The sequence below is a fragment of the Xenopus tropicalis genome, chromosome 2, assembly GCF_000004195.4.
Source record: "Xenopus tropicalis strain Nigerian chromosome 2, UCB_Xtro_10.0, whole genome shotgun sequence".
Classification (NCBI taxonomy): domain Eukaryota; kingdom Metazoa; phylum Chordata; class Amphibia; order Anura; family Pipidae; genus Xenopus; species Xenopus tropicalis.
The window spans coordinates 38,802,996-38,816,487 of NC_030678.2; the positions used below are offsets into that span (position 1 = coordinate 38,802,996).

Consider the following 13,492-nt stretch of genomic DNA (forward strand, 5'->3'; position numbering starts at 1 on the left):
CTGATTTTTGTAAAATGTGGCCCATACAGAGGGGTAAGCATCACCGGTATTGCCTGCATACGCTGCAGCCGGTCACTTCACAGCACAGTCTTCTGGGAACCTCCAGCTGCTTAATCTGCTTAATCTGACTCCGTCATCACCAACAGGCTTTGGTTATTACACTGCTGGGAGTGCATCTGCTGCAGCCATTTAGTCAGCTTGCAATAAACAAGTTATAGCCATAAAAAACGAATGAAAAAGAAAATGAAAATACATTTTATTGTTAGTCCATTTAAAATGCGTATTTTCTCTGCTGTCTTTTCTCTGAGCTGGGTATGAAAAAGGTAGCGAGATTGTTGTACACATGAGAATAATAAATCATTGTGTCCAAAAATGATTTCTCCTTTTTCATGATTTGTTTTGCTACAGGAAATATTCAGTTTAATCATACTTTCTAAATATCTAGAACATCATTAAGTGAGTCTGTCAGGCAACATAGTCTAGGCATATCTGTAGGGAAATACAGTATGATGGATATGGTTTTAAATGTATTATAATTTGTCTTATCTGGTTAGTCTAGCCAAATACAATTAGATATGCGTGGGACTAATGCTTATTTGGCTGTTTACTATAAGAGGAGGGTTTTTTCCATTATTTCATGGTGTTTCTGTAGGAAACGTTAAAAAAATAATTAGCTTCTATTTTAGTTTATTCACTGAATTACTGATAAGATGCTGTTGGTCAAAACACGCTTCCTGTTTGCTGTCACAACTACGTCAATGCTCTGCCTATGGGGGGCACCTTTTACATGTTGTGGCACATTGTTCTTGCAAGGAGAGAGTGGGTAACATGGCTGTTCCGATACCCAATGCTCTGCCTATGGGAGACACAATGGACGAGAAGCAAGAATTGCACGGAATAGAATCCCACGCAGGAACCCTCAGCATGTGCCACAGGAAGAAGGTTCCTGAGTAACAATGTGGTGGTCCAAATGTCTCTTGTTTCATTGGCCCAACAGGTTTATTGCAATTCATTGGATAGTATATGATTGTAGTTAACAATATGAGGGTTATATTGTAATGCAATAATTAAGGTTGGGGCAGGGTACATTTCTTAGCTACAGGTACAGCTATGGCTTAAAAGGATGTTTGGAGAGACTATATTTAGTGGGCATGTTTTACATGTTGTGGCACGTTGCAAGGAGAGCGTGGGTAACATGGCTGCTCCCTACCTTAGGCATGCACTGAAAGGAGATCTGTAGCTATGATAGGCACAAAGGGAAATCTTTACATCATGGGGTATCTCATTCTCCCTGATGCTAGGCTGAGCTTTGCTCTTTTTTGCAGTTGCTATGCCCTTTGTTTAGCAATGGTGACACTGCATTGGCGTGAAGGGAGATGCCTTGAAGTTCTTGCAGCGAAACTGCTGATTACTACCTTAGAAACACCTACTTTCTGCCACCATTATCATCTGGGAATATCAGATTTGTGGTAATAACTATATCTATTATACTTTATATATTGTATAGTGTTCTAAGTATATAGCCATTTCTATTTTAAGACAGAATGAGAAACCTTAAATTGGTAGCTCACCTTTAAGTTAACTTTTAGTATCGAATGGCCAGTTCTAAGCAACTTTTCAATTGGCTTTTATTATTTATTTATTTTTTTATAGATTTTGAATAATTTGACTTCTTCTGATTCTTCAATGTTGTTGTTATTGTTACATGTATTGCTTGTGTTTCTATTCAGGCTCACTCTTATTCATGAACCACTGCCTGGTTGCTAAGATAATCTGAACCTGCACAACCAGGTAGCTGCTGAAATTCCAAACCAATTGCAAATTGTTTTAAAATATTACTCTCTACATCATACTAAAAGTTAACTCAAAGGCAGACCACCCCTTTAGGACCATCGTGGCACTCAGGATAGTGGCCAAGCTGTCCCCTTACTAGAGAACCTATAGTAACAAATAATGAAGGAGCTCACCATGCTAAGCCTATGGGGCAGATTTACTACAACGCTAGTATTTCTCATTTTTCTTAAATTGTTGGATTATGATTTTTAGCCGTTTTGTTACATAGTAGATCTCTTAAAATTTGTGACTTTTTTCTCCAACTTTTAATGCTAAAAAAATCTGAATCAGGGAAAAAAAGTGTTAGTAAATGGCCCCTTAGTCTGTTGCAATGTGCAAATACCATTTTAGACACAATTTGCCTTATTCTTTACCCACTGTGCAGAATTTGTTCAGAGTCATAGCAACCAAGTGCGGAGTTACACCTTACACATTTGTGGATGTATGTCTTTATGGATCAGATGCAATTGTGTCCAAAGTTTAACGGACGGGATTGAGTCATTTCCGGCAATGTAATGATGTTTCTACATGATTTACTTGGTGCAACTCTGCTGCCCCTGTTGACGCAGCCTGCAGAGGAAAACCTGGAATTAACTCCAGCTTGAATGTGCTTGTAGCTTCACAGTTCTCCTGCATCAGTAGGGGGTACTGGCCAAGATACAGAATGAGGAGACCCTGTACATAGAGCATGTTGCTAAATATCTCACATAGTTTATGTCAGCAGCATATAATATTTTTTTTTTTTCAGGATTTATTCTGCATAGTCATGCGGCAAAAACTGCAGACACAAAAAGCCAAAAACAAAATATTCCTGACATTTTTCAATAATGATTGGACTCAGAGAGCCTGCATTTTGGAAGAACAGCATACTTCATGTCTCCTTTTGTTTTTTACAGATTTTTGCTAGTTCTGTGATCCGTATGAAATAATCTCATATTATTCACTGTGACAAATTTAATTTGCAGCAAGATCAACAGAGAAGATTGGATACTCTATCTTTCTATCTAGGCCTGTGCTCTAGCTGCTTACGTGAACAGCTATCATTTCACAATTCATTTCTTTTAATGCCTTGAGTTAATCCTGCATTTTATGTATATGGCACCTTTTTGTTAGAACTTGCCCATGACAACCGTTTATTTAGAAACATACGGACAGACGATTGCATTGCAATATTAGAGGTGGAAACCAAGGTTAAAGTATTGCTATGATAATTATAATTATGATGATAGTAATTGATATCTACAAAATATGTGGTGTAAACAATTATATCATCCAGAGAGATCTGCTGACAGGTTGCTGCCAGTGTCATCTCAATGACTGACCCTCTAATAACCTTGGCTTTCTATCTAATCCATTCCATTATTTACAGACCTCCCTGACCTTATATCATTGATGTTCTTATTTGTAATCCTTTCTATCTACTTTCTCATTAACCGTTTTTCTTTTATTTTGCGCCCAAGAGACATTTTTTCTGTAACCCTGCAGAGGAGAAGGGAGAAACTGGTGGTGGTGCAGGGCACCACACACAGAGCAGTAAAATTGATGAAATGATCCATCACAAAATGCCTTCTGCCCCACTGTGTACATTCTACTGAAAACTTGCAGCTGCTCTAAAGCAATTGCAGAGGGGAGCCTTGGCAGCGGTCTTGGGTCTGATGGGCCCATGACGGCCAGGGCCACCAGGTAAAATACGGGAACTGGTGGTGCTAGAGGGTACAACACACAGAGCAATAAACCGTTACAGACAGTAGCATAATACATGGACTGCAAAGCACAATAAGTGTTATCATTAGCATAAAATTATACAGCGAATAAAGACAATAAAAAACAATTGCTTCCTGGGGGGTGGACCCAGTAGATGGCCACGTTTTTGAGGAGCTCCCAAGTCAGGATCTCAATCAAAAGCCATCACAGACTAATGCTTGCCCAAAATGGATAAAAAACAACAGTCCTGGCATAGGGATATTGAGAGAAAGACAAACACTAACATCTGGCCCATCCCTCCTCTTCAACCCTGGAGTGCTGCACACCCACATCTTGCGGACCCAGACTAGTCCACATTAAGACACCCAACCAAAGCTGAGAAGATAGGTCGGAACGGCACAAAACCATGCGATCACAGTCCCCATAGTGACCAGTTACATCTATTGTGTTATTATCTACATGTGTGTAGGCAGCCAGTTACATGGGGAGTAGGAGAAACAGTAGGCTAGCTGAAAGCAGTTCTAATGTGTAGCTCTGGCTCAATGTTCTGACATGGCTGCCCACATATTACAACTAAAAATAAATACATTTGTTGGTTCAAGAATAAAATTTTAGGTAGAGTGAATTATTTTCTATGTAAACAGTGTAATTTAGAAATAAAAAGTATACCATAAAAATCATGACAGTATGACAGAAAGACCCACTATCTGGAAAACATCAGGTCCCAAGTATTCTAGATAACAGATCTCATACCTGTACAGGTATAGGAAATGTTATCTTGAAACCCGCTATCCAGAAAGCTTCAAATTATGGGAAAGCCATCTCCCCTAGACTTGATTTTAACAAATAATTCTAATTCTAAAAAATGATTTCCCTTTTCTATATAAAAATAAAACAGTACCTTGTACTTGATCCAAACTAAGCTGCAATTCTGAATTTCGAACATTAAAAAGCACAATACAAAAAATTCGGATTGAATCCAATATTTTCTGATGTGAGCTTAAAGTACGAAAATTTTGGATCGCGGTCGTATGAAATTACGTACGATCTGAAAGTTTTAAAATGAACGTTCTGAATGATCGTAAAAGGCGCAAAAACCTTTCTGACTTTGAAACTTTAGTGCATGATTTTGGAAGCCTTCCATAGGACTCAATGGCACTCTGCAGCTCCAAAAAAGGAAAGTCACGATACCGAAGCTTGAATGAATTCCGAAACTTTCGTACTCGCGACAAATACAATTTCATCGCACAAATTGTCGCAAAGTACAAAAAAATCACAGAAAATACTCACAGTTCTAAAACTTTAAAAAAAATAAATTTTTTTAGGATTAGTACATTGATGAATGTGCCCCCGTATAGTATGAAGATAATGTAACACCCTTGGTAACTGGGGGGGGCCATATCCGTTACTCTGGATTATAATCCCACCCCTAACACTGAGCCTCCATTTGTATAAAGAAGCAAAGTGCAATACAATGCAAAATCAATACCTACTACTGAAACACTACCATAGATATTTCCTACAGTTAATTTAAAAAAAAAACTTTTAATGAAGTTGACTCAGATTACTGGAAACCACTTTATTTCACAGTGTTTTTTTCTGGATTTTCAATTATTTCTTTATTTTTATAGCAAGACAGAAAATAATCCTTTTGCATTTTTTGTTTGTGCTCTTATTTATGGCAGCTGGAGTAATGTTGGTACCTGAGCGCAAAACAGCAGATGGCTTTGAAGAACATTTTGGCTTAAATTATCTGGGGCATTTCTTACTGACAAACCTTCTACTGAAAACAACGAAAGAATCAGGCACGGAAAACTTGAATGCTCGTATCATCACAGTCTCATCTGCTACCCATTATGTTGGAGAGCTTAACTTTGATGATCTCAACAGCAGGTAAAATATGTTGTTACTGTATTTGATCATCAAAATATTACTATTTGCCTAGAAATAGGAAACCTAGGAGTTCCTTTGTTTATTAAGTTCTGTTATTTCCTTGTCGTGCTTGATAGAAGTGCAGGTAAACAGGGATCTTTATCCACACAGATACCTCTCAGTCTCAAAGCAGAACTGTTCTTGCCTTTGTGAATGTCGTTTTACATCTTTATCTGTACGAGTCTAAGCCATTAAATATTCCTTTAAAAAGGACGTGGTTTTCATTTCGGAAAAATAAAAAAAACAAAACTACGTTGGGTATTGGGCATTTTTGCTGGAAGAGAAGACATGTAACATTACCCTTACTGTGTTTTAGTAAATGTTAGGTGCTCGGATCGATAATAACAGGTAATAAACCACACTACCTGATTAAAATACTTAATCAGATAAAGATCATATTAATTGCCTTTTTTGAAGTCTTTTGAGCTGGAAAAATAGAATGTAAATCTCCGGTGGGATGGCATACGCAGTGCTGAAAGTTTCCTCTCAAGGCAATTTAGGTGATTTCGGAAAATCGCGGAGCTGCTTATGCCATCCTATTGGCCGGTCTATCTAGCCGGTGGGATGGCATTTCGGGGAGATTAGTCGCCCGCAACAAGGGAGATTTGTTGCGGGGCGACTAATCTCCCCGTCTGTCACAGCCCTTACAGCAGTCTTCATATCACACAAGGAACAATGCAATCATTTTTCTGGAATGCAGTATTATGGACCCTATGTGCATAGCAAGCTGCATTAGTGGTTCCTCTCAGAACCCTCAATATCAAGCTTTATTTATTATGGATTAATGGAGCATGGGGTTAAAAAGCAAATCTGTTCCTTTTGTTTACACCTATGTTGGACCTTGGAAGCAAGAATGGTTTGGAGGTAATGGGGAGTCTCCCAAAACTATTAAGAAATGGCACACACAATTCAGGTGAAGGGAATTCAGTGGTATAAATATGCAAAGATAAAATAAATGGAAACAAGAAAGTTTGTGTGAGTTTTGTTAGGTAAGGTAAGATGTTTCGGCAGAATGTACCAATATCCTCCTGTCAAAAGACAGTCAAAAGAGGACTTTCTTCTGCAGTTACCTGCATGTGTAAATGTCTATGCCGCTTCCTTACATCTTTGAAAACCCTACCATGTGAACCAAAAGGGTAGAGTTTATAAGAGTTAGCAAGGTGCCTTCTCAGGGAACAAGAAGAACTGGAATTCAAAAATTGTAACGTGTTGTAAGGGTTTACTTTGAATGGTAATGTTGAAATAGGTAGATTTACATTTGTATGTCTGCAATTTTTTTGCTGTATGCTTTAGTTGCATTGGCACCTAGAAACTGCCCTCTGCTTGCCTACAATGCTGCCTTCCTTTTTCTACTATAACGCTGTTTCAACACCATATGGCTGTGCAAACAATTCTCCTGCTCCATTTGCTTTTAAACCTGAGTGACATGGAATAAACCAAGTACAGCTCCTAAGGCCAATTACAACTTTTTTATTTCTATAGAAGTCCATATTTTTTTGTATCAGTAATGAAGGACATCGTTTCCATTAGCACCCATGTATTGTACCTCTGCTCAAAAGTATTATGAGGCACTCAAAAATAGATGGTATGCTACTTTCTGAGAAAATAGGGGTCATCTGAAGATAGCCAAGGTCCCCATCCATCTCTTTGTCAGTGGCTTTGAAGGCAATGTGATGTGCAGAAGCTTTGGGGAACAAAAATATAGTAACATTTGGATATAAAGGTATTAAGTGATGCTGTCATCTGAATAGATCAATGAAAGAATCAATATTTCAGAATTCTTCCCCCAAGTGTACTCTTTAGATCCTATTCATTTGATTGATCTTTTTCTTCTTGCTCAAGTGAATTAGACTGTGGAAAAGGCTAAGGCTGATTTTTTTTTTTGCTGTTTCTTGCTTATAAGACTAGAAATGGAAGGTGTTTACATTTAACATTTGCTGGACAGAATAAGATTGTGTGATATTCTTTGACCTTTATCACAATCCATTCTAATGCTGTTTGATGCATGAGCTTGAATGGACTTTTTCAGGGAATGCCATGTGTGACCTGAATAGTTATCGACTACAAGCCAATTCTCTGAATACACCAGAAGACAAAGAAAAAGGTGCTTAGATGTTCCTGATGTCTTTTAGTTTTGTTTCACTGAAGTCAATATTCCCATAAGAAAAAAGGAAAGGAAAAGTACTTTGTTTTCATTCCACTTACCCATGACCTGTTCTTGGTTCCTTTCTCTGAACTCATCCATCCATTTATTCTCACTTGGCTTTTTTTCCTTTATTCTGTCACTTTGCTTCTGACATGGGAATCAGTACTTTGTAATGACTATGCTGCTATGAACTGTTATTGTAACACCACAACAACTCCCAATAAACTGGAGTTTGATCTATTTCTCTGCCTCACTTTTTCTTAACAAACTTGCATAACCTTTAACTTGTTTATTATAGTGTGTAAGCCAACATCGGTGATGTTGCCCATAGCAACCAATCAGATTGTTGCTTTTGTTTTCTGACTTGTGGCCTGCTAGTTGATCCAGAGGAAGACAAAAAAACATCTGAAGCCAACCTAAGATTCAGCATTTTCTTATATACTTTATAATGTATCTGCCTGTACAACTGCTTTAGAAGGAGAGTTCCACAACAGATTTCATCATATAAAAACATCCTCTTCACACCTTGAGATGGAACTTCCTTTCTTCTAATCTCTTATGTCTGCTGAAAAGACCCACCGGTGAATAATGCATCTGAAAGTTTTGTGTACGGCCCCCTCATATGTTTATATGTATAACATATTTCTTATGTGTCTCTTCTGTAGCATAAACAGACCCAACTTGTTAAGTCTTTCTTCATAAATAAGACATTCCATAACCTTTATTGGCTTAGTTGCCCTTCTTTGTTTTTTTTCTATTTCAATAAAATTACTTTTAAAGCACTGGAGACCAATATTTTAATGCATATTCTAGATGGGGCCCTTAGTATACATTTAAACCAAATATAAGGCCACACAGTTTTTCCTACTTACAGTCTTCTGTACATTCTGTCTGTTTAGGTCTCTTTCTTAAGCCTTTTCCCCAGCTCAGGATTTAATGGAATTTAAAGTTATTACATGAATGAAAAATTATCAGCAAGTTTTACCAATTAGTATTTATTTAGACTTCATTTCTTGTCTCTGTATAAGGGCGATGGCACATGTGGAGATTAGTCGCCCGTGATAAATCTTCTCCACTGCGGGCCACTAATCTCCTGAAGATGTTTACTAGGGAAGCAAGATTCAGCCTTTTTTGGCAGGATCCGGATTTGGCTGAATCTACACTCCTGGCCAAACCAAATCTGAATCCTTAAAATCACATGACTTTTTGTCACATAACCAATTGTTTACGAAGGATTTGGGATTCGGTGCATCCCTAATGTTTACCCATGTGTGAGACCCCTGGCAAAGCAGAGCAGTTCCAACAAGCTTCCATTTTTAGTTTAATAAAGTCTGTTTACTAAAATGAGAGGAGAAAGTATATTTGAAAAAAGTTTGTATTTACTAAGGAACATCCTATCTGTTTCTGGTAGAACCCAGCTTATCTTGTGGTTTATCCTGTTTGTTATTAATATTAAGGTTTGTCAGGTTGGATTTTTTCTAAAATAACTTATTCACTTCATAGGGTCTCTACCCTATTAACTTACCCTATTAACTGACACCAAGTAGATCTTTCAGCAAATAAAAAATCCCTCCCTCTTACAGGAAAACTATACCCCCAAAATGAATACTTAACCAACAGAAAGTTATATTATGTTAAGTGACCTATTAAATTCCAAACTGGAATATATATATATCAGTTAATATTGCCCTTTTAGATTCTTTCCCTTGATCCACTATTTAGTGATGGGCTGTGTGCTCCCTCATCGGGGTCGGACTGGGCCACCGGGACACTGCGGCCTAGACCCGACCCATTTACGCGCTCGGGGAAGGACGTCAGGTGCGGGGCCCTGTGAGGGGGGTTAGGGGGGCCCCTGGGGGGGGGAGGCTATGGGCACGGGCCCCGGTGAGCCCTTCACCCCCCAGTCCGACCCTGTCCCTCATTTCTGATCACATGACCAGAAATAACGCAGCTCTAACTGTAACAGGAAGTAGTGTGGAAGCAAAAGGCAGAACTTTTTCCATTAATTGGCTGATGTGACCTAACATTTACTGTATGGGGTGTATTTATTATGCTGTATAAAACTAATTCGCCCAAAAAATGGAGTAAAAAGCTGTGTAAAATTAATGGAAAAAATCGCTGTCTGAACGCCGGATATTACGCCGTTATTTTACATAAGTTCCGGTGGAAGAAAAAACACGTAAAAAAAATTATGCCGATTTTACGCCGTTTTTACACGGCAAAGCCTGGCGATGCGTGGTGCATTTTCTCGCCGTTTTTTACACAGCATAATAAATATGCCCCTATGTGTGCCTTGGCTTGTTTGTGTGCACTGTGAATCCTATGATTCCAGGAGGCGGCCCTTAATTCTTAAAGTGCAATTTTCTATTTAGGAGTACCCAATGGCACATACTAGAGAAAGGGCTCACCCCCCCTGCATGCACCCCCCAATGCAAAGTGAAAGGAAATATAAAAATGAAAATCCCTAGTTTTTTTTTGCATAAATTTATATTTTAAAATGTACTGGTGTTTAATTTGGCAATATTCATTTAAGTCTGCTCGGCCTAGCTTTAAACATATAATAGACCTTGCGTGTCTTTGTTGATTCTGTCTCTACAAAGTACCTTGGAAATGTATTTTTAAACAGCAAGAAAAGCTTTTTGTCCTGTAAACATTCAATACAGCATTCAATACAAATATCTATTCTGTGTGGAAGGGAAGGGTCTTTTAACATTAAGGCAGTGTGCAGGAATGAGTCAGCTTTTGCTTTCTACAATAAAAGTACATATCATTTTAGTGGTATTCAAACTAATTCAAACTCTTTTGAGTATGTTACATCCGTTTTGTTTTGCAACTAATGGAAAAGAGAAAGTACTCAGTTTACTATCTGTTTTGGGTACAAGTCCTGTAATAACAAGGGGCAGACTGACCAAAGCCTGGCAAAATACGGGGCTACATTTCTGGAGTTGTGTGCTTTCTGGGGGAGTATCAAAAAAGAAAATCATACTCATGTCAACAAAGCCCACTACACATATTTTGTGCGTGTTAGTCTTCACATTTGGCAAGAAATAGAGACCACTTTAATATCTGTCATAAACTCTCCTCCCTTTTATTTATCATTGCTGGACCAGCTAGCCTTTACTTAGAAGTTTCCAGACTGACCCAAACTGTGGAGTGAGTACCCATGATGGGAATTACACTTACAATAGATCAATGTGCTTATCTTTTGTCTTTTAAAAACTATAGCAGGGTGACTGATTAAACAAAGGTTTCACCATTTTTGCAATGACTATACATGACATAGTCAGGCCTCGAGTTGGGCATGCTGCTTGGCCACCTATGAAAGAAAGAAGCTGGACTGACTGTTATCCTTTTTCATAAACACTCACACTCTCCATACTCACCTAAAACACTCAGCATCCACATTATTACACTGATTGTAAGTGGTACCCACTGCACTATGTACAGGGCACTATTTACACTAAGGGGCACATTTACTAACCCACGAACGGGCCGAATGCGTCCGATTGCGTTTTTTTCGTAATGATCGGTATTTTGCGATTTTTTCGGAAAATTATCGCGACTTTTTCGTTACCAATACGTTTTTTGTGGAAAAACGCGAGTTTTTCGTAGCCATTCCGAAAGTTGCGATTTTTTCGTAGCGTTAAAACTTGCGCAAAAAGTTGCGATTTTTTCGTAGTGTTAAAACTTGCGCAAAACGTTGCGCCTTTTAAGTTTTAACGCTACGAAAAAAGCGCAACTTCTCGCGCAAGTTTTAACGCTACGAAAAAATCGCAACTTTCGTAATGGCTACGAAAAACTTGCGTTTTTTCGCGCAAATCGTATTGGTAACGAAAAAGTCGCGATAATTTCCGAAAAGTCGTAAAGGCGCCGAAAAAATCGCAAAAAATACGAAAAAGTCGCAAAATGTTCATTTTCCAATCGGAATTTTTCCAATTCGGTCGGAATTCGTGTCTTAGTAAATCAGCCCCTAAGGGTGGCCTTGTTGGACCATAAAGGGGGTCTTGAAACTAAATATTCTAAAATATAATCTAACTTAAAAATGGTACTACCCTTAGGGGGACATGGTTCTTTAGCAGAATTACATGCACCTGTAGCAATGTTCCTCAGTGCAACATATATCTTTTCACTTCTTACAGCAAGAATTTCTACCAATTCATATATGTATGCATTTATTAATATTCAGGTTTGAGACCTTCTGTCTCAGGCCCTACAGTAAAGTACCACCCCCTCAAGAGATTGGAATCTAAATGTTAAGTTGTATAAACCAATTATGGTCCTGGGTCAACAGGATGCTCCTTCCTTCCATAGGAAATCTCTACATAAGTGGATGAATCACGGTTGGGACAGGATTAACTTTTAATCCCCCTAAAGTTGGTATTAACAAGAATAGTCAGTCTGAGTTGGATCTGTTAACAGATTCAGTATGTAAGCGCCAAGTTATCATTGTAACAGGGAACTGCAAATCTGTATATTGCTGATAGACTGATATCCTGCAAATTGGCAGTATAACAAGATGAGTGGCCTGCAAATTAAATACTATATCATTCTGCTGTGTGTATAACCTACTTGCTGTTTTATAAATGCCTGGTCTATATGCTAATAATCATATAGGTAAAAAAAGCAATGTAAATCTAAATTTGGCAGATTTTGTTCTAAAGACATTCAAGGCAAAATTTCTATAACTTAGAAAATGCAAAACAAAGCAAAAATTCTGCCTTAATACAGCTAAATGTTTAAAGATTTCTTTAAAGGCTTAGGATAAGCTGTTTTACTTTTAAAAGTAAAGCTTTGAAGCCTCCCTCTGTTCCCTATGTATAATTCTTTTACAGTTAACTGGGTTATAGGAAAAAGGCTCATATACTTTAAATAAGAGCTAAAATGAGCAGAGAAATACACCCATTAAACCACCATGCATAAAGTGCTCACCTTCATCTATACAAACTGTGTGCACCAATTTGCCTGTTGTGCCTATCTGAGTGCATGAGGCACATATTGCAGTACAGTTATAGGATCTATTATCCAGAATGCTTGTGATCTAGGGTTTTCCGGATAAGGGATCATTCTGTAATTTAGATTAAAGGTCTGCTAAAAATGATATAATCATTAAAAAAAAAATCCAGTAGGATCATTTCACCACCAATATGAACATGTCTCCCAACATGGAGACAGATAATATATATAGGTATGGGATCCCTTATCCAGAAACCCATTATCCAGAAAGTTCTGATTTACAGAAAGCCCGTCTCCCATAGACTCTATTTTAATCAAATAATTCAGAATTTTAAAACTGATTTCCTTTTTCTCTGTAATAATAAAACAGTATCTTGTAATTGATCCCAACTAAGATATAATTAATCCTTATTGGATGCGAAACAAGCCTATTGGGTTTAATTAATGTTTTATTGATTTTTTTAGTAGACAAGATATGGAGATCCAAATTAAAGAAAGACCCCTTATCCGGAATACTCTTTGGTCCCGAGCATTCTGGATAACGGGTCCAATACCTGTACTTCTCTTGCACTAGTTAATTGAAGGGTGTGTAAATACGTGTCCTTGTCTTACCCTCATGCCACCAAGTTGCACCCATTTGCTTCCAATTTACTAACATTGCTAATCATTTTTTTCTCTGGTATTCTGGTGCAAAATTGAGCCCAACTGGGGGATGTACAATTACACTTATATTCTGGTAAAGAATGTTGCATTGATGCTAGAAATTGGCAGTTTTTAGTAAACAAGGGCTAAAAACCTTTTGGAAACAAAGAGATTGGATTAAGAAAGTAAATAGACATCTCATGAAAATATAATACACATTTATATATATATATATATAGATAATATTAAAAGTATACTGTATATGATATATATATATAATTG

At 37.7% G+C, this 13,492-nt stretch overlaps 1 protein-coding gene across 5 annotated transcripts in view; it reads left to right on the plus strand.

The window, feature by feature from the left end:
* Positions 1 to 13,492, plus strand: part of dhrsx (dehydrogenase/reductase (SDR family) X-linked) — a 152,466-nt gene that overhangs the window by 109,254 nt on the left and 29,720 nt on the right. For all 5 annotated transcript variants that reach the window (XM_031896696.1, XM_002933618.5, XM_004911740.4 and 2 more), the window contains one exon: positions 5,223 to 5,430. In XM_031896696.1, coding sequence (XP_031752556.1) covers positions 5,223 to 5,430 — 208 coding nt within the window. The remainder of the gene's footprint in view (positions 1 to 5,222; positions 5,431 to 13,492) is intronic.